Below are 21,656 nucleotides of genomic sequence, written 5' to 3' on the forward strand. Positions count from 1 at the left end.
TAGGATGGGTACTGATCTTGGTAATGTAATTAATCCAGATGATGGGGAGATTTTCACCTTACTTTCTGGACACTACTTCTTGTAAATGACAGTGCTATGCACTTTTTTCTGTTTAAGGTAATTGTTAATCTTGTTGCATCAGTTATCAGGTCAGCTTCCTTTTCGTGAACCTTGGGCCCTTACTTTCTGGCATATCCAATTGCACACAGTTTATTCTGTTATTCACACATTCTCTACTTTGTCTTTTAGCCCCACTGTGAAATTGCCCCAAACTCATAGTATCTTGTCATGGGGAGGGGCTTCACAGAGCAACTACTTAGAACCGGATCATAAATCTGCCCTAATTAGTTGCCCTAAACTAAATTCATACCTCTCACTCCTTCTTTTGCTCCTTATCCTATCAGGATACATTCAAAACATCTTTTAATAGTGACCTTGTGTTGCTTTAAACAATGTTTCTAGTCATTCAGAACATGAAGGAGTGTGAGGTTGGAGCATGCCCCTTTATCCATAGAATTCAAGTGACCGATGTGGTCAAGTGAGAAGAAAGGTTGATGTAAAGCTTTGCTCCTAGTGCTGTGTCTAACAACCCTTAAGGCACTTAAGAGCAGTACTTATATATAGGTACAAGCCATAGGTGGCCCATATGAGTGGAGAAATTTGTTATTAATAAGCTTTCATATAGATCACCTAGTTATCTGAAATAAAGCAATACCATTCAGATATATTACATTAAACCCCCCGTATTTGCATTCTCACGATTCGCCAAATTTTCTGTGGAACATTATCTATAAATTATTTGTGAAAAACTCTGCAATTCGCAGACTTTTTCGTTGAGAAATAGTCAAGAATTAGTGTACTTTGATGTATTTTCATGACTAAATATATTTCTTATGAGAAAATAATGATTTACGAATTTTCAAATATTATTAAGTTAAAAATAATAATAATAATTAATAACTGAGTATTTACTCTAAGAAATAATATGTAATAAGATTAAATAATACGTAATGTTTATCTCTCTCTTTCTCCCTTCGTATTTCAGTTCTCTCTATATATATCTCTTACTGAGATGAGAGAATTTTTATGGTACAGTATGTTTATTTGTTTTGTATGATAAATATATGATTTACCTAATAATAAGTACTAATTTTCAATATTAATAATAATAATAATAATAATAATAATAATAATAATATACTGTAATTACACCATTTATGCATTTCTATAGTAAGTAAATGAAAAAATTTAAACAAACAAATTTCACCCTCAAACTTTTTTCCTTAGTCTTGGAGCTCATGGGGGATGGTGAACCTGTCAAATATGTCAAGTAACCTGACAGCAAGGGTGGGGTGGTCAGTGTTACTGTATATACAGAAAAATCTCTCTCTCTGTCTCTCGCATGAACTTTTTCGTTGAGAAATATTCACTAATCAGTGTACTTTGATGTTATTTTCATGACTAAATACATTATGATAAAATAATGATTTACTAATTTTTAAATATTAAGATTAATAAGATTAAATAATAATAATAATAAAAATAATAAAATAATAATAATAATAGAAATAATAATAATAATAATAATCAGAATTGGATCTATGACTCCATATTCACAATCTTGGAATAACTGTCCATCTACTTAGACAAATGACTTGATACACACTCGTCTGCATCTAGATTGACTGATCTCAATTGACACTGGATCTAGATACACACAAATGTGAAGCTGATTGTATCTAAATACACGAATTGTGAAGCTGATCTTTTTGCACAAGGAGAATACTGTATAACGTGTTATATGCAAATAATTTCCTAAACAATAATTTAACTTAGACTATACTTATGTTTTTTTTTTTTTTTACAAAATAAGGCAGTAGACTCGGCTAATGATTGCCGTATTAAGAGTACAGGCAAATGAGTCATAATAGAATGTAGCTAAGATAGAGTCCTAGCCTAAGCCCAAACACAGTTTAAGTTCAGTAGGCAGTTAAGAGAATCTAAGCCTAACTTTGATGTTTTCCTTCCTAAGTTTGGGAAAATATTTAGAGCACTGCCCTCCAACATCAGCGTTTTATGATTTTAACTGACCTAGGCTAAGTTACAGGGTATTGAAAACAACACGTGGTTTTTGGAGTTCTGTAATAGCCAAGAATTTATGGTTATTAACTCAGTTTCGAGGAATAACTTCAAACTTGTTCAGGGTTTTCTTCAGACCAGTTATTTCAGAAATGGGCAAAAATATTGAAAATCTTTATTAAACAAGGGAAGGGAAAACCCCACACCTTTCAAGTCAGGAGAGATGCCCTACATTAGGTTAGGTTAGGATCATGACTAACTAAGATGGTCTAGGCTCTGAAACCTCACAGCATGGCCTAGGATACTCTAGATTCACTAGGCACTTAAACTCTAATATATTGAAGTGTAGTTAAGGTTAGGTTAACTTTTTTTTTTATCAAACTTTGCTCAAACAAATACTTATACTCTCCCAGTCTGCAGTCACTCCCCAGTTTCTGCCAGGGACTTCAGCTCTAATATATTGAAGTGTAGTTAAGGTTAGGTTAAATTGTTTTATCAAACTTTGCTCAAACAAATACTTATTTTCTCCCAGTCAGCAGTCACTCCCCAGTTTCTGCCAGGGACTTCAAACTCTAATAATATACTGAAGTGTAGTTAAGGTTAGGTTAACTTTTTTTTTTATCAAACTTTACTCAAACAAATACTTATACTCTCCCAGTCTGCAGTCACTCCCTAGTTTCTGCCAGGGATTTCAAAGTCTAAAATATTGAAGTTTAGTTAAGGTTAGGTTAGCTTTTTTTTTTTTTTTTTTTTTTTTTTTTTTTTTTATCAAACTTTGCTCAAACAAATACTTGTACTCTCCCAGTCTGCAGTCACTCCCCAGTTTCTGCCAGGGACTTCAAACTCTAATATACTGAAGTGTAGTTAAGGTTATGTTAACTTTTTTTTATCAGACTTTACTCAAACAAATACTTATACTCTCCCAGTCTGAGTCACTGCCCAGTTTCTGCCAGGGACTTCAAACTCTAATATATTGAAGTGTAGTTAAGGTTAAGTTAACTTGTTTTATCAAGCTTTACTCAAACAAATACTTATACTCTCCCAGTCTGCAGTCACTCCCAGTTTCAGCCAGGGACTTCAAACTCTAATACCTTGTTTTATCAAACTTTACTCAAACAAGTACTTATACTCTCCCAGTCTGCAGTCATTCCTCAGTTTCTGCCAAGGACTTCAAACTCTAATAAACTGAAGTGTAGTTAAGGTTAGGTTAACTTTTTTTTTTATCAAACTTTGCTCAAACAAATACTTACACTCTCCCAGTCTGCAGTCATTCCCCAGTTTCTGCCAGGGACTTCAAACTCTTAATATATTGAAGTGTAGTTAAGGTTAGGTTCTGCCAGGGACTTCAACTCTAATAGATTGAAGTGTAGTTAAGGTAAGGTTAACTTTTTTTTATCAAACTTTGTTCAAACAAATACTTGTACTCTCCCAGTCTGCAGTCACTCCCAAGTTTCTGCCAGGGACTTCAAACTCTAATATATTGAAGTGCAGTTATGGTTAGGTTAACTTTTTCTTTATCAAACTTTACTCAAACAAATACTTATACTCTCCCAGTCTGCAGTCGCTCCCCAGTTTCTGCTAGAGACTTCAAACTCTAATATATTGAAGTACAGTTAAGGTTAGGTTAACTTTTTTTTTATCAAACTTTCCTCAAACAAATACTTATACTAACCCAGTCTGCAGTCACTTCCCAGTTTCTGACAGGGACTTCAAACTCTAATATATTGAAGTGTAGTTAATGTTAGGCTAACTTTTTTTTTTTTTATCAAACTTTACTCAAACAAATACTTATACTCTCCCAGTCTGCAGTCACTCCCTAGTTTCTGCCAGGGACTTCAAACTCTAATACTGTATATTGAAGTATAGTTAGGTTGTTAACTTTTTTTATCAAATTTTGCTCAAACAAATACTTATACTCTCCCAGTCTGCAGTCACTCCCCAGTTTCTGCCAGGGACTTCAACTCTAATAGATTGAAGTGTAGTTAAAGTTAGGTTAACTTGTTTTATCAAATTTTGTTCAAACAAATAGTTGTACTCTCCCAGTCTGCAGTCACTCCCCAGTTTCTGCCAGGGACTTCAAAGTCTAATATATTGAAGTTTAGTTAAGGTTAGGTTAACTTTTTTTTTTTTTTATCAAACTTTGCTCAAACAATTACTTATACTCTCCCAGTCTGCAGTCACTCCCCAGATTCTGACATTGACTTCAAACTCTAATATATTGAAGTGCAGTCAAGGTTAGGTTAACTTTTTTTTTATCAAACTTTACTCAAATAAATACTTATACTCTCCCAGTGTGCAGTCACTCCCCAGTTTCTGCCAGGGACTTCAAACTCTAATATATTGAAGGGTACTGTAGTTAAGGTTAGTTTAGCTTGTTTTATCAAACTTTACTCAAACAAATACTTATACTCTCCCAGTCTGCAGTCACTCCCAGTTTCTGCCAGGGACTTCAAAGTCTAAAATATTGAAGTTTAGTTAAGGTTAGGTTAACTTTTTTTTTATCAAACTTTGTTCAAACAAATACTTATACTCTCCCAGTCTGCAGTCACTCTCTAGTCTCTGCCAGGGACTTCAAACTCTAATATATTGAAATGTAGTTAAGGTTAGGTTAAATTTTTTTATCAAACTTTACTCAAACAAAAACTTATACTCTCCCAGTCTGCTGTCATTCCCCAGTTTCTGCCAGGGACTTCAAACTCTAATATATTGAAGTGTATTTAAGGTTAGGTTAAATTTTTTTTTATCAAACTTTACTCAAATAAATAATTATACTCTCCCAGTCTGCAGTCACTCCCCAGTTTCTGCCAGGGACTTCAAACTCTAATATATTGAAGTGTAGTTAAGGTTAGGTTAATTTTTTTTTTTTTATTAAACTTTACTCAAACAAATACTTATACTCTCCCAGTCTGCCGTCACTCTCCAGTTTCTGCCAGGGACTTCAAACTCTAATATACTGAAGTGCAGTTAAGGTTAGATTAACTTGTTTTATCAAACTTTACTCAAACAAATACTTATACTCCTCTAGTCTGCAGTCACTCCCCAGTTTTTGCCAGGGACTTAAAACAAATATATTGAAGTGTAGTTAAGGTTAGGTTAACTTTTTTTATCAAACTTTGCTCAAATAAATACTTATACTCTCCCAGTCTGCAGTCACTCCCCAGTTTCTGTCAGGGACTTCAAAGTCTAATATATTGAAGTTTAGTTAAGGTTAGGTTAACTTTTTTTTTTTTTATATCAAACTTTGCTCAAACAATTACTTATACTCTCCCAGTCTGCAGTCACTCCCCAGTTTCTGCCAGGGGCTTCAAACTCTAATATATTGAAGTGTAGTTAAGGTTAGGTTAACTTTACTCAAATAAAAACTTATACTCTCCAAGTGTGCAGTCACTCCCCAGTTTCTGCCAGGGGCTTCAAACTCTAATATATTGAAGTGTAGTTAAGGTTAGGTTAACTTTACTCAAATAAAAACTTATACTCTCCAAGTGTGCAGTCACTCCCCAATTTCTGTCAGGGACTTCAAACTCTAATATACAGTATTGATGTGTAGTTAAGGTTAGGTTAACTTGTTTTATCAAACTTTACTCAAACAAATAATTATACTCTCCCAGTCTGCAGTCACTCCCCAGTTTCTGCCAGAGACTTCAAACTCTAATATACTGAAGTGTAGTTAAGGTTAGGTTAACTTTTTTTTTTTAATCAAACTTTACTCAAATAAAAACTTATACTCTTCCAGTCTGCAGTCACTCCCCAATTTCTGTCAGGGACTTCAAACTCTAAAATATTGAAGTGTAGTTAAGGTTAGGTTAACTTTTTTTGGCAAACTTTACTCCAACACATACTTATGCTCCCCCAGTCTGCAGTCACTCCCTTGTTTCTGCCAGGCTTAAACTCTAATATATTAAATTGTAGTTAAGATTAAGTTTTTTGCCAAAAAACTTAACCTAACCTTAACTACACTCCATCTATTAGTACTGTACCTAGTGAATCTATAGAAGCCTAGGATATGCTATGAGGCTCCAGAGCATGCACATGTATATATTTCTTTTTATGAACTGTACGTGTCTATGCAGTTTGAAATTCCTTAACACATTAAATCTCAATTTGCATTTCTTCAAAAACTCACCCTGTACACTTTAATTCTTAATTGAATCTATCTGTATATGGCAAAAGCCAGTAAAACCCAAGATTCAGTAAACACAATAAAATGTGTACCAAAACAGTAAAATCTATGTTGAAGGGCAGTCCACAAAACAATTTTTCCCAAATTAGAATCTATCTGCACCATAAGTTGGCTTAGCTTCTCTTTTATCATTTGTTAATTCTTAACTACTAAACTTGCATTCAGTCCAACTACATAAGTTATGAAATGTGTATTTGCCTAACAAAATTCAGCCTACTAAATGTGGATTTGAAAAGTATAAAGTCCAAGTTAAATTTTTGTTTAGTAAATTATTTGCATTTCAGTTCCTTGTATTAAATTGTTTTATTTTTATTTTTAATCTGTGAACTCCTGAAATATAATAAACAACTTTTGCTAGTCACATTTTTTTTATCATGACTTGTACAGCCTAAAAGTTTGCACTTAAAATTTCTTGAAGGGAAGGGTGTCTCACTTCCAAAGTCCTATTTCAATTTGACTAGTTAGTAGTTTGCATCTCACTTATCAGATTGCTAATGGATGCAACTAACTTGTTTAAATAACCTGGTTTAATAATTGTCAACATTAACATAGAAAAATTCTTGTTTCAAAAGTCATTTGAAAAGTATAAACCTGATAAAGTTAAATTTTAGTTTGTAAATTGATTTTGAATAATAAGATTTTGTATACAAATTGTTTTATTTTTAAAAGGTTTTATTTCATATGCAGGCCTTATTACTTCTGTTTAATTTTTTATAAATGTGTCTTATTGAAACAATGGCACTGTACTTTGATATCCACATATTTTTTTGTTTTATGAGTATCTTAAAGGCAAAAAAACATGCCAAAGCCTCCTTTTGAAAATAATTCTTGAAAGGAAATAAGAATAAAGAATAAACTAGAAACTATACTACAAAGAAATTTCAGTTGAAAACTAATTACTTACTAGTAAACATGAAATGAGACTTATGAGCTTGTTAAAAACAAACATTTATACCTAGTTTGAAATTCTGTAGTCCCAACAATTCAGCTAACCTGGAGGACCATTTAATAATTGTCATAACTGGAATTAGTTAGGTTAGAAAAGTTTTGATATTTAAGTGTTTTTGTAATTTTTATTCAAATACAAACCTGATGCAGTTGAATTAAGTTCCTGCATGTGATTTCAAACTATAATATTTTCTAAATGACAGTTAAACATTTTAAAATTCTCTGTAATTGTCTTAACACATTAACTTCAGGCCTTATTAGCATTTCATCAAAACGCTGATCCTTTACTTTTTTTATATATGGTGTCCCATTTATAAGACTCACTAAACAATTTTTAATTACAGAACTGTAGAAACACTTACAGTATGTTGTTTTTGATATGTAACTTAGCCTAATGCACTACTGTATAACAGTAAAATGTAGATGTTAAAATAGCAGTGCACAAAATATATTTTTAAAGGTAGGAAGGCATACATCAAACTTAGGCTTAGCCTCTTTTGTCACCTGGGAACTGAACTTCCACTGTCAGGGCTAACGTTAAGACTATTTTAGCCATATGTTATGACTAACTTGCCTAGTCACTTAACATGGCAATCATTAGCCGAGCCTACTAACTAATTCTGTAATAAAAATATACAGTCTAAGTTAGAATTTTGATAAGTTCATTGTCTGCATATAAATAACTTCCAGATGCAGAATAGACTCCTTGTGCTTAATATTTTTGAGAAACAACCTTTACTAGCCACATTTTTTATCACATGAATCTTACAACCTAAAAGTCTGAACATAGTTGGACAACAATTCTCCAGGGAGAGTGTAATGCATCACTTTCAAAGTCCCTTTTCAATCTGTGAAGACTAAAGTTAGTAGTATGCACCTCACATCAGATTGCAAATGGATACAAACTACTGTATATTAACCTGGCTTTTATATTGTTAACTTGAAAATAGAAAGACCTTTCCGCCTTTCAAAAATGTTTAAGGTATAAATCTGATAACATAATTGAATTAGATTCCTTTATTGATTTTGAATATAAGATTTTCATAAAAATTGTTCTTTATTCTGTAAGATTTAAAAGGTCTTATTTTTTCACATGTAGGCCTAAATAATTGTGCTCATTTTTATAAATATTGTCTTCAGCACTGGCATGTGACTATTATATCATACTTTGATATATTTTTATAAATGTAAAGGCAAAAACAAGCCAAAGCCCCCAACAGGGAAAGCTGTAATCAGATAAAGGAAATGAGAAGTAATGAATATAACACATTAAACTACATAACAAAGTAAGGCCAGTATTAAAACCAAATAAAAAAACAATCAATTAAATGAAACCCATGTAACTTTCTCAAAAAAAAAAAAAAATGTAAGTTTTTATCTGTAGTTCCAACGATTCAGCCTACTGTATATGTAATTAAGACTCACATAAACACATTAAAAAACTTTTAGATAACTGTCCTGAATCTTACAGAAGCAAATGAAGGCTGTTGAATTGGCTGAAATCTACTATTCTATTACAGTCTAGTTGTTTTTAGAAGAAAAACAAAAATGTTATAAAACATCCAAAATGACTAATTAAACAACAGTGCCAATTAAAGTTAGCTCTGTGATAAGAAATGAAACATACAAGTTTTTAAATGTAAGATGCAAACATGTTAAAATTGAAGAATAAAGGAATGAAAACATATTGATTTTTAAAAGGTTTTAAGCAACTGATGAGAGTTAAACTTTATTTTTCAAAAATGAATTTTAGTAAAGAAAATACAAATTCTAAATCTTTGTCATTTAAAAGAAGCAATGGTAAGAAAAAGATGAAGGTGGGGTAGATCCTGTTTTTCGTGACTAATAATAAGCATACTTTGAGTTTTGACTAATTTTAACAAACTCTGTTAAATGATTCAGCAGCATGAGATCAGGAGATGGGTTACAGATAGATTAGCATCATCAGTGTAAGCTACGATCTTGTTTTCAAGCTAAACCTCATATTTTGCTTATATAAATAACACTTGGCCAAAAGCATTACTATGAGGAACACCAGTGATTACATTCAGGAATTTCTAAATTATCCAAATCTATAGTTTTTGCTTAATAAAAGTCAAGCTAAAACATTTTATGAAGTTCCCTATGTTATTTGATAATGTATCTTCATTGTCTGCATATAAACACATTTCCCATTGTTTCAAAGGGCATAGTACTAATTGTTACAGAACGCTCAAACTTAAAACTTAAAAGTAATAACAGAAAACCTTAACTAATCACATTTTTAGACATATATTCATCTCTTACAAACTAAAAGTCAAATATTCAGTTCTTCTAACTTAATTTTAAAATGTTTTAAAGTTGTTTTCAATTTGTGAAAATTTTTGTGAGCTGGTTAGTCCATGAAGAACATGAGATCTCACAAGGGACTTTTTTGCCAAATAATAAAACCTAATTTTCTTGTTTTTTGAGTAATATTAAAGTTATTTTCTTATTCTGAAAGTATTTTACTAGTTGAACATCAAGAAAGTTAGTCAGTACCATCCACCTATTAAACTTGTATGAATTAGATTTTAAAGATTTCAAATTAATATTTCATTGAAATTGTTCTCAAATTCTAGTCTCAAACATCAATTTTTTACAAAGGTATAGGTGATTTTCACTAATTTGGTTGATTTTTAGTGAGAAATAATAGTGTCAATCAAGATGCATCTTCATTTTTTATAAATAATTGTCTTAATAATAATAATAATAATAATAATATATCTAATTAATAATAATGCAAATCTTCTTCACAATCCCGTGAATATGTTTTAAAATACAAAATCCACATTTATAGAATCTGGAAAGGCAAATGCTACAATAAAAGCCACAACAACAGGAAAGCAACCCAGCAGATAAAGGAAAATGAGAAGTAATGAATATAATTCTTTAAGAATAAACTACATGACAAAGTAAGGCCAGTATTAAAAACCAAATAAAAAAACAATCAATTAAATGAAACCCATTTAAGCTTTCTCAAAAAAAAAAAAAAAAATGCAACAAGTTTGAAATTCTGTAGTTCCAACGATTCAGCTACTACTGTATATGTAATTAGGAGGGCCATACCATAATTTGGTCATAACTGGAACAAAACTTATAGATAACTGTCCTGAATCTTATAGAAGCAAATGCAAGGCTGTTGGAATTGGCTGAATATCTACTATTCTACTTAGTGGCGCACAGTCTAGTCTGAGAAAATTTTTTAGAAGAAAAACAAAAATGTTATAAAACATCCAAAATGACCTAATTAAACAACAGTGCCAATTAAAGTTAGCTCTGTGATAAGAAATGAAACATAGCTCAAGTTTTTACCCAGTAACGTAAGATGCAAACAGGGGAACAATATTCGGAAAATTGAAGAATAAAGGAATGAAAACATTTCATCTTAGTTCATTGACGTGTACCTTAAAAAATATTTTTTAAGCAACTGATGAGTTAAACTTTATTTTTAAACAAAAATGAATTTTAGTAAAGAAAAATACAAATTCTAAATGAGTTGACAAATTAGTAAAAGATAAGCAATGGTAAGAAAAAAGATGTGATGGTTGGGGTAGATCCTATTTTCAGTAATCTAATAGGCATGAAGAACACTTTGAGTTTTTAACTAATTTCAACAAACTGTTCCTTAAATGATTCAGCAGAACATGAAATTGACCATCAGAGAGGGACTGTTCTTGATGTACAGTGATTTGCATGATCCAGTGACAAAAAGGTACGATTCTTGTTTTCAATGACTAAACCTCATACATTTTTTTTTTACAGCCAGCATAAAAAAATATTATCATGAATTTTGTAATTAGAGCAAAAGACTTTTGACCCCACCTTTGAGAACTGAACAGTGAAACATTAAGACAGAATTTCACATTTAAAAATTACCCAAATCATTGAATAGTTTTTGCTTAAAAAAAGTCAAGCTAAAACATTTTAAGAGATGAAAAAGATGTTATTTGAGCTTAATGTATTTCCACCCTAATTTCTTGAGCACTGCAAATCATTAGTAAATATTCTGACGACATTAAACTTGTATTCAAAGGGCATTTATGAGTAATAATTAGAAAAGACTGGCTCAAACTTAAAACTGAAAAGAAATGAAATAGAAGGGGTGTATGAAATCTTTTTGGGGATTGTCATCTTAATTATTCAGGAATCTGTTTAGCAAACTACCAGTCAAATGAACATCAGTCTTCAATCAATGTCCAAAATAACGTTTCAGACATTCTTGAATTTGACCACAGAATCAACTGGGAAGGGTCTAAAGTCCTTTACAAGAACATAAGATCTGAGAGAAGATTTTAGGGGGGCCAGTCAACATGGGGAATAAAACCTAATTTTCTTGTTTACAACAGAAGATAGCTTATCAACAGACTTATTTTTTACTTATATCAAAAATTTTACTAGTTGAACAATCTGCTGAAAGTTATCTCTGCCTCCATCCAGGTATTAAACTTGTAAACAGCTTTTAAAGATTTCAGGTTAATATTACTGGTTTGAGAAGAGAGGAGGCAAACTTGTCAGGCAGTCTCAAACACGGTTGGCTTTTTTAGATCAATCTAGGGAATCATAATGAGGTCATTTTTGTAAAGAAGCTAATTTGTTTGATTTTAAAGTTTGAAATAAGACTGTCATTTCTAGCTGAAGAAGGGAGCTGAGCAGGCTTCGAAAGCTCCTGGAATTTATTTTATCATTTGTAAATACATTACTTTTACATAAATGTGGATTTTGTAATTTAATAATAATAATAATAATAATATAGTCGGGGGTCAGCATGGGGTAGGCCTCTTGCTGGATTTTGATTGGCTGAGGCGGGAAGCTGGTCTCCTATTGGCTGGTGAAAGTTTTCTTTAAGCCAACTTTTCAGGCATGAAGGTCACGCTGCTGCATTTTCGCTGACTGGAGGAGTAGGGGTGTGGCATCACTGGGCAAAGCGTGACATCACGGCCTGGTGTTCTCCTACTTCTCTTCCCATTGGTGACAGGATTGTTCGTCTGATCTGGTGTTTCTAGGCTGGGGGTGTCGCTTGTTGTGGTGTCAGTCACAGGTCTTGGCATTAATATTTGTAGGAAGGAAGAGTACTTCTTGCGTCATATTGAGAGAGGGCTTCTCTTGCTGGATGGGGAGCGCCTCAAGTAGTTGTAGATGTTGCGAGTCTGGGGTTCTCCCAATTATCGGGGTGTTTTTGATAATTCTGTCATGGGAGATGATGTCCTGGTGTGAGTTTCTAGTATGGATTTTTATCACTCTTTGTGCGTGATGTGAAATCCTCTTGGACAGTTTTATAGTGATCATACAAATATATGAGCTGGGGCATCCACGGACAGGGCATTTAAACTGGTAGTCCACATTACTGTAGTTTGTTTCAGAGGATCTCTCATTGGTGGGGTTGGGTTATTTTTCATGATTAAATATCTCGTGCGCCGATTTTGATAGTAGATGACGAGGTCCAGCTTGATGTCAACTCCGGTGGGGAATACGCTTTCAGTGATGATTTTCCTCATGATATGTTCATCTTCTTGATATCGCGGGTGCATTCTCGCTTTGTAGTACAGCTTGATTTTCTCCTGGGGATGGGGCTGCGGCGTCTCTCGCTCCTCGTACCATCAATCCAGCGCTGCACACACTTCTCTGTTCACTTGCTTGTTGGAGTACCCATTGTTAATGGGCATCTGGGAGACGTGGTCGAGTTCTCAGTGGGTGTCCTGCCAGGTAGAGCAGTTAGGAAGGGTCCTCTTCACTTAGGCCTTGATGGTTGTATTCTTATACCTTGCAGGGCACTCATTATCTCCTGTTCAGGCAAAGGCCTAAGTTAGTCTGCTTGGTATAAACAGCGGTTCTTAGGCCGTCTTTAGTGTTGCAGATAAGGACGTCAAGGAAGGGGAGCTGGCTATTAATGCTGAATTCGATGGTGTAATTCAGGGAACTGCACTGCTGGAATAGACGTAGGAGAATGCCAGGCTGATGTCATGCAATGTCACACACTGCCCAGTGATGCCACGCCCCTACCCCACCAGTCAGTGAGACTGCAGCAGCGTGACCTTCATGCCTGAAAAGTTGGCTTGAAGACAACTTTCACCAGCCAATAGAAGACCAACTCCCAGCCCCAGCCAATCAAAATTCAGCAAGAGGCCTACCCCCTGCTGACCCCCAACTATATATTGAGTAGAACCGTCCAGCAACATCAATAATAATAATAATAATAATAATAATAATAATAATAATAATAATAATAATACTGTAATTACAACATTTATGCATTTCTGCAGTAAGTACAGTACTGTAAATGAAAAAATTTAAACAAATTTCACCCCTAGTCTTTTTTCCTGAGCCTTCACTCACGGGGGAGGGTGAGCCTGTCAAATATGTCAAATTACTCTAGATGTTGCCACAACATGATCAAATCAATTTCTCTTTTTTTCTTCCTCTTCTTTCTCTCTCTCTCTCTCTCTCACTCTCTCTCTCTCTCTCTCTCTCTCTCACCAAAGGGTAGAATGTAAGAAATAAATAGATAGATAAATAGATACTTAGTTCAGCCCTTTTCTCTCTCTCTCTCTCTCTCTCTCTCTCTCTCTCTCTCTCTCTCTCTCTCTCTCTCTCTCTCTCAGGAAAAGATATATAAATTTTGTAAAGGTAAATGGATTAACATTCCTCAAGAGATTAAAGAGATAAACTCTCTCTTTCTCTCTCAGGAAGAAATAACATAAATTTTGTAAAGAGAAATGGATTAACATTCCTCAAGAGATTAAAGAGATAAATCTCTCTCTCTCTCTCTCTCTCTCTCTCTCTCTCTCTCTCTCTCTCTCTCTCTCTCTCTCTCTCTCTCTCTCTCTCTCTCTCTCTCTCTCAGGAAAAAATAACATAAATTTTGTAAAGAGAAATGGATTAACATTCCTCAAGAGATTAAAGAGATAAACTTTATCTCTCTTGCACTGCCAGTACAAGGCTGGCTGAATTTGTCGCAGTGGTAACTGTCTCTCTTTCTGATTTGGCTGGGAGGGTTAGAAGTACGTATGTATATATTTTTAAGGGTACTAATGTTCAAGATGACTTTGAAATTATATTAATAATTTCAAAGATTAATACAGTAACAGGATAATAATTTAAGGCAAATTTGATTTAGGATGTTACTTTAAGTATACATTTGGTATTTGAACTTTCAAGACAGGCAGTTATAAGTGTTTTTAGAGGGGATGTTCTATGTATTTGCAAGGGGGGGGGATGTCTGGAACGCATCCCCTGTGAATACAGGGGGTTTACTGTACATCCAACCTGTCATTGCATAGCTGCCAACCACTGCTAAGTGCTTTTTTACCAGATTAAAAACATAAAAGTATAAATGAGTCTTCTCATATGAAATATTTTCCTTCCAAATATTTATCACTTGAAGAGAACTAGCAGTACTCAACTAATTTTATGGGATTTTGATTAACCATGACTAAAGATGAAATATTGAATTCTTAATATTACACTTAAATCACTACAGTATGTACAATTCCCCACTAGTAGGAATCTAGATTCCTGGTTATAATCAATCAATAACAATATGCAAGCTTACATTCCTTCATTCCTGATTAAGGTCATGTATTAATAGGTATAAAAGTATAACTGGAATGTGCTTCACAAAGCTCTAAGACAAGACCAATTCTATTAACTATCAAATTAGAAATTCAGTGTTGATTACTGCTAGATGGAGGAAAGGAAGTGGGAACAGAGGTAAAGAAGAAGGATAATAAGTGGGTGTATCGAAAGTTATGAAAGCTTTATGCCAGTGTTGATTACCTGAAAATTTTTTAACAGATTAGCAGAGTGAATGACCAAACATCATTTACAGAGGAAAGAATTTCTGCAGTGAATAGTGCATTTCATAAGCCTGAGGGTGATAAGATATTCAAGAAAGTTTTAGTACAAGTGACTGGAGGATTAAATTGGTTTCCTTTCTTTGAGTTGGTTTGAACCAGTCCAGTTTCCCTAAAAGGCAGGGCATGTGTAGAAATTAACATTGAAAAAGATAAAGAACAGGATTCAGCTCATCCACAATTCCTTAACAATTTTATATAAGAATGATTTAGGCCAAATGCTTTGTTGGAGACATGAATCTTATTGATTGTGTGAGCAGATTTTATTCTACGAAATATTTTAATGAGCCACTTGGTCATTTTTTCAGTTCACGTACGCCTTTCCCAAAGGATTTATTCATATATGTGGTGAAAGTTAGAGCAAAGCCAAGTTCAAAAAATTGTACTGTTAAATAGTAAAAAACCAAAGGCAAAAAAGTAAATAGCCAAAAGCAGATGCATCTAGAGCCAAAAGGAAGCTGCAGAGAGCTTTAGTACTGTATACTTTGTGCCATACAAGGTACAGTGTAAGTGGGTCCCCCCTATGGGAACCAAAAAGGTAACAGGTGAAGCAGGAAAGGGGCAGAATTGGAGGGCCAGGAGCAATATAAATTGCTATGTGGAAAACGATATTCAAACAGAGCAACCCCTGTTATGGGGTAAAGCTGTTATTGCGCCTCACATGGTGCACTGTACGCGTTGCTTAGTTGTTTACACTGTCCCTTCAGCCCTTAGCTCCAACCATATTTTAGCTGCTCAACCAAACTAACTTCCTCTTTTCCTGTCTTGAGCACTGAATGGCCGAAAGTGCCCCAGTTTCATATATCAAACCAGAGCAACCTTGTTCAAGATCAATCAGGATTTATAAAATTTATAAATGTTTTCTGTAGGAGACAAGGTCATAGAATTTTGTTTCAATGACAGATGTAGAGTGACTTATTATATTTTAAAAATAGGCATAACTGGAAGAAGGAAATTCTAATAATGGTATTTTAGTATTTTTTAGCCCTTTGAAGATGATTATTACATTGGTTATCGTTGGAATTATTGGTTCACTGTGTATTGAATTTTGCATTTGAAAATTATATGTATTTTGTTTTGCATTTGACTGTTATTTGGCTGTTCTTATAAGATGTACCAAAGCATGGCATCCTTGTAGTATTGTACTTTAGATGAATTCATTTATATAAAGAACCGTGACTTGCATCATAAATAATCTTTCATAATTTCAGTGTTCCTCGGCTCAAGTCTTTATTGTCGTGCTATAATCCACAAGATCTGATTGCGATTGGGGAGAGATATGGCTTCCATGCTTTGGGTCCTTATGGTTATGACTATATTACTGGAGGTGGAGGAATGATCTTGAGCAGAGCATTGGTAAGCCTTACATATAGAATAGTGTAATTATGATTTTGTTTCCTTTGCAGTTTTCATATACTATATTGTGTTGCTGAAATGAGATTATATTAAAAAGTGGTTATTTTTGATAGCCAGGTTTTTTGGATACCAATATATTTGACAATTTATAAGACTTAGTGTATGTGGAAAAGAAATGGAAAAGTTTAAGCAGGTGATGTAATATTCTATCTTATAGAACCAAAAAGTATTATGTAATCATTCATAAAAGTTGTCTATGATTGATAAAATATGTATTTTCATATGATATTATAATTACAGTGTTGCTTTTAAGCCTTCACTAGCTACCATTTTGCAGTACATTGTATAAGTATTCCAGTATAATCTTTATAAGTATATATATATATATACAATATATATATATAGTATATTTTTTACTTTTATAGGTAGAAAACTTAGCAGAGCCTGGAGTGTGTGACTGCCCAACAAATGATACGCCTGATGACATGTTTTTGGGTGTTTGCCTGAAGAGACTGTCAGTTCCAGTAATTCATTCAGAAACCTTTCATCAGGTTAGCATTGTTTAACATTTTCTTGACTGAAAATTCCATATTCCACAATTCTCTTTCTTGGCTGAGATGTAATTATTATAGCATTAGATTTATTTGATACTCATGAGGAAATTTATTGATGAGTTTTTGTTTCAGGGGCGGCCAGTGGATTACCCAGCGCAGTTACTGAGTCCTGAACTACCAGTGTCTTTTCATAAATTTTGGATGGTGAATCCACTGGAGGTGTATGAAGAGTGGCTTGAAGATAGTCACGTTTCACGTCATCATGAAGAGCTCTAAATGTTTCTTGAAAATTTACATAAGTTGAAACATTAATATGGTAAATGCCAAGAAAATAATGTTGTGCAAAGTAATATATGCAAAAACAGTCCACTTAATCTATGGAATAAAATTATGTGGAAAATGAAAGTTGCTTGTAATCTGTATGTCGATAAAAGGTAAGTATTTTGTGGTTAGCATAGCAGAAAAAGATGGAAGTCAGTTGTGTGACAAATTGCTACCAACAAAACTATAAGTTTGTTCTGTTATAAGAAACATACTGTATTAGAGGCGGCTTTATACATACTGTATTAGATGCTGCTTTATTCAAACACAAAATTCCAACATAATTCTACACAGTCACTTTTTAAAAGGAAAACAAAGCATTCCTGTAAAAACTTAATTTAATACTGCCTTTTGTGGACTAAATTGTGCTAGTCATTGTCATGTTCTGCTCAATAGCTTTTTGCATATGTAACCTGATCACTATCCATAACTTGTAAATAGTTATGCAGTATATGGATGCATTCATGACTATCTCTTAGTTAATGATCACTGGAGCAAGTGGTACTCTATGCAGTATAGCACACACTCATCAACTTTGTGAATGACGTGTAGCATACATAATTTAGCAGGATAACACTAATAAACTGCAGTAAATCTAGTGATACCAAAGTGATAATCAACATTATGTGATAGAAATAAAATCTGTGTACAGGAATGTAAACCATCTCCTTTTATGTAGGAGTCTCTTTCAGCCCAAGCTGGAAACCAGTTGAAAACTTGGCAACAAGTAGTTAACCAGGTGGAGAGTGGGGTGAATGGGAGAATATCCCTCACTTAACAACTGTCACCTTTAGTACTTTTCTTTCAGTTGCTATCAGAGTTGGACATTGCTGCACTCCCCACTTGCATGATTGAAAGATTGTTGATGAGTATTTGCTCACTTATTTTTGGTGTCTTTGTTGTTTGTATTGGTCTTTGTTGTTTTTTATCTCATGAATAAAGAACATGAAATATGTCACTGTGAGGGACGTGGCTGCCCTTGTGGATGGTTTATGTCACTCTTGATAACGGACCCCCATGCTATATGTGTTGCTTGTAGGGGGAAGGGCCTGTCCTAGGGGTTCCCCTTGCAAAGTTGCCATGGTCACAGCTTGCACATGGTACATTGGAGGAGGCGAATGCTTTTATCTGCAATTTTAAGAGTTTCCTCAACTTCAGCAGATCATGCTAGCTCCTTCCCCTGCCGCTTTCATGCCAGAGGAGGTACTAGGTACTGGAGGGCGCAGGGCTACTCTGTTGGCACTCAGCATGTCAGTTTACGAGCTGACAAACGACCTTTCATTAGAGCAATTGCGACAGGAAGGTGCTTCTTTCTCTGTGACAGGCAATGGAGAGTGGTGATGACGACCCTCCAGACTGTATTTTGCCTTGACCTTTAGTTGAACTTCCTTTCACTGTATCTCTGCTCATACACTGTTTCTTCCATCTTACTTTCCACCTTCTCATAACAGTGTTGTTTCATAGTGCAACTGCAAGGTTTTTCTCCAGTTAAACCTTTAAATTTCCCTTTCAGCACTGAATGACCTCATAGGTCCCAGCGCTTGGCCTTTGGCCTAAATCCTATATTCCATCCTCTAGTTGAACAATGTTAACAGTCAACGCTGCATCAGGCATCTTACCTTCCTGGCACATCAGTGCCAACCAGTGGGCAAACCTTGTTCTTCGAAGGAGGGACATTGTTACTATGCCTTTCTGTTGTAGAGACAGGTGTTGCATGAAAGCAGTATCTCGCAATGAAACACTTTGGTTTTGGAAGGAGCTGTGGATCGGAGTGTGGGAGATCTAAAACCTCTCTGATCACCCATGCTGCCTTTAAGCCTCCTTTAGGGCACTTTAGGCCAACCTGTGGGTTTAACTAGGCCTTCCACATCTGGGATAGCATGGAAGCCTGTTCCTCAACCCAGATCAGGGACCCTATCTTCCTCTAAGAAGAGAAGAGAGCCTTCTTAGCCTTTGTTCACCTCCCTCTGGGGTTACCAAGAAGGGAGAAGTGTAGAAGAAAGGAGGAGGTTGCCGAGGGTGGTGATCCCCCTCATCCGCTGCCAAAGTAGGGGATTGCTTTTTTCACTCTTGGGCTGTGTGGCAGGACCAGGGAGCAGACCCCCGGGTAGTATCTGGGTACAGGATTCCATTCAAGGACAGTCATCCTCCCTTCTTGGATACACCAAACAGTTTTTGTTTCTATCCTCCAGAATTGTGGATGTCGTGGGCCCTCAAAAGAAGGGTGGAAATGATAATGGAAAACGGTGCCATACCATTTTCCTAGTGGAGAAGGCAACTGGTGACTGATCTTTCTCCTTGGAACGAGTTTGTGCTACAGACTTGTTTCAAGGTGGAGACAACATAGTGTTGGAATCCATCAGAGAGGGAGACTTCATGCTTTTGTTAGATCTGAAGGATGCGTACTTTCAAGTAGCCTTTCATCTGCACTCACAGAAGTACCTCTGGTTTGTATGCAGCAGGACCATTTACCAGTTCAAAATGTTATGCTTCAGACTGGCAATGGCCCCTTAGGTGTTTACCCAGGTATTCATCTTGGACTCATTCAAAAGGTATTTGATTCTTGCAATACCTGGACAACTGGCTGGTCCTGGCATCATCAGGGGCAAAATTCTTATGGGCAAAGTATCCGGGCATGCTTTTAGACTTGGCAGCAAAGAGAGCCTACTCCACAGACTCTCATGTGAGTAGACTCAGGAAGGCATCGGTATAGTTCCTGTCTAGGCAGGAACAACCAACTCAACTTTGAAAAGTGGTCCTAGGTCTTCAGTTATCCTTGTAGAAGGAGGAAGGCAACCTTGCAGTTACTCTCTAGGCAGGAACAACCAACTCGGCTTTGAAAAGTGGTCCTAGGTCATCAGTTATCCTTTCAGAAGCTCATGCCTTGTGGGCAGTGCCACATACGCTTGCTTTGTGTATGTTTCCACCTTTTAAACTTCGCATGTTGATAAACTAAGTACAGTCTTCAGATGACTCTGGTGGCTCCTTATTGGCCACATGCTGTCTCTTTTGGTAAAGGCCCAGAGAGAGTTGCCCGTGGTACACTCCCTGCAACTCCACACTTAGTTTATCCAACTCATCCAAGAGAAAGGCTTCTGTCACAGGGCTGTGAAAGAGATGTCCGGGTACCTTAGACATTCCTCAGTGAACAAGTGTCAAGGAAAGTGGGCTATCTTCTACAATTGGTGTTGTAGAGGGGGTACCTGTCCAGTTAAAGTGTCTGTTCAGCAGATCGGAGACTTCCCCATATATCTTTGTCAACTCCTTTTAGCAGCTACAGCAAAAAGCATCACTCTGCCTTTTGCAGGTGTTCAGACTGAAGGGGCTAGACCTCTCCTCTTTAGTTGAGTTGTCTATGCTAATGAGGAGTGTGTACAGTCTTGTCCTCCTCAGGAACTTTGGCCCCGAGTGGGATCTGTTCCTTCTGCTTAGGAATCTCACTGGGGCACCTTTCAAGACTCTGTCTCAGTCCTCAGGACATGCCCTTATGCTTAAGACATTTTTCCTCTTAGCTCTGGCATCAGTATAGAGGGTGGGGGAGTTACTGTACGTGACCTGTCATATCTCTTGACCAGCATTTGAAAGGATGGGGATATCTCTCATTCTCTTTCATTTGAGAGTTTGCAGCCAAAACTCATGATCTGTCTCTTCAAAACAATTAGTTTGAGAGATTCATGATCCCCTCCCTCCAAGACTTCATAGGTGGAAATCTAGATGAGTACTCCTATACCTGGTTTGTGTTGTTAGATATAATTTGAAAAGAGCCTGCTTTCAGAGGCCTTTTCATGAGTACAGGTAAGCACAAGAAGGTGTATAGGAACACACACTTTCAGACAAGTTTACCTCTCTTCTAAAGAGGAGATCAGCCTCCCATCTGATGTGAGAGCTTATGTTTTTTTTTTTTAAGAACTTTTTGGTTTTTTCAGGTAAGAGGGCAGATGTCTGGTGTAGACAGCTACCTTTACCTCATTCTACCCAAGGGATGTTGCCCAGAGTCCCTAGACAACTTTTCCTGGGACCTGTGGTGGCTGCCTAACAAATTATATAGTTCCTGAGCTCTAGATTCAGACAGTCAGTTTCTCATCTAATCAGTCTAGCTTCATAATCAGGTTGAGTGTGGAATGACTGGATTCCGTTACTCCTTAATTCCAGGCCAAAATACATGCTGGAGTTGGATGAGAGCTTATGCTTTTTTTTTTTTTTTTAACTTTTTGTTTTTTTCAGGTAATGAGGGCAGATGTCTGGTGTAGACAGCTACATTTACCTCATTCTACCCAAGGGATGTTGCCCAAAGTCCCTAGACAACTTTTCCTGGGACCTGTGGTGGCTGCCTAACAAATTATATAG

At 35.5% G+C, this 21,656-nt stretch overlaps 1 protein-coding gene across 6 annotated transcripts in view; it reads left to right on the top strand.

Moving 5' to 3' along the window:
- The window catches only part of LOC136832257 (beta-1,3-glucosyltransferase), a 132,718-nt gene that overhangs the window by 102,517 nt on the left and 8,545 nt on the right, over nt 1–21,656 (top strand). For 4 of the 6 annotated variants that reach the window (XM_067093124.1, XM_067093164.1, XM_067093139.1 and 1 more), the window contains 3 exons: nt 16,290–16,434; nt 16,860–16,985; nt 17,121–18,706. In XM_067093124.1, coding sequence (XP_066949225.1) covers nt 16,290–16,434; nt 16,860–16,985; nt 17,121–17,264 — 415 coding nt within the window. In that variant the 3' untranslated portion in view covers nt 17,265–18,706. Of the gene's footprint in view, nt 1–16,289; nt 16,435–16,859; nt 16,986–17,120; nt 18,707–21,656 lie in introns of those variants that run through there. The other 2 variants (XM_067093154.1, XM_067093131.1) reach the window with 1 other exon arrangement.

Source organism: Macrobrachium rosenbergii, chromosome 4 (genome assembly GCF_040412425.1).
Source record: "Macrobrachium rosenbergii isolate ZJJX-2024 chromosome 4, ASM4041242v1, whole genome shotgun sequence".
Classification (NCBI taxonomy): Eukaryota; Metazoa; Arthropoda; class Malacostraca; order Decapoda; family Palaemonidae; genus Macrobrachium; species Macrobrachium rosenbergii.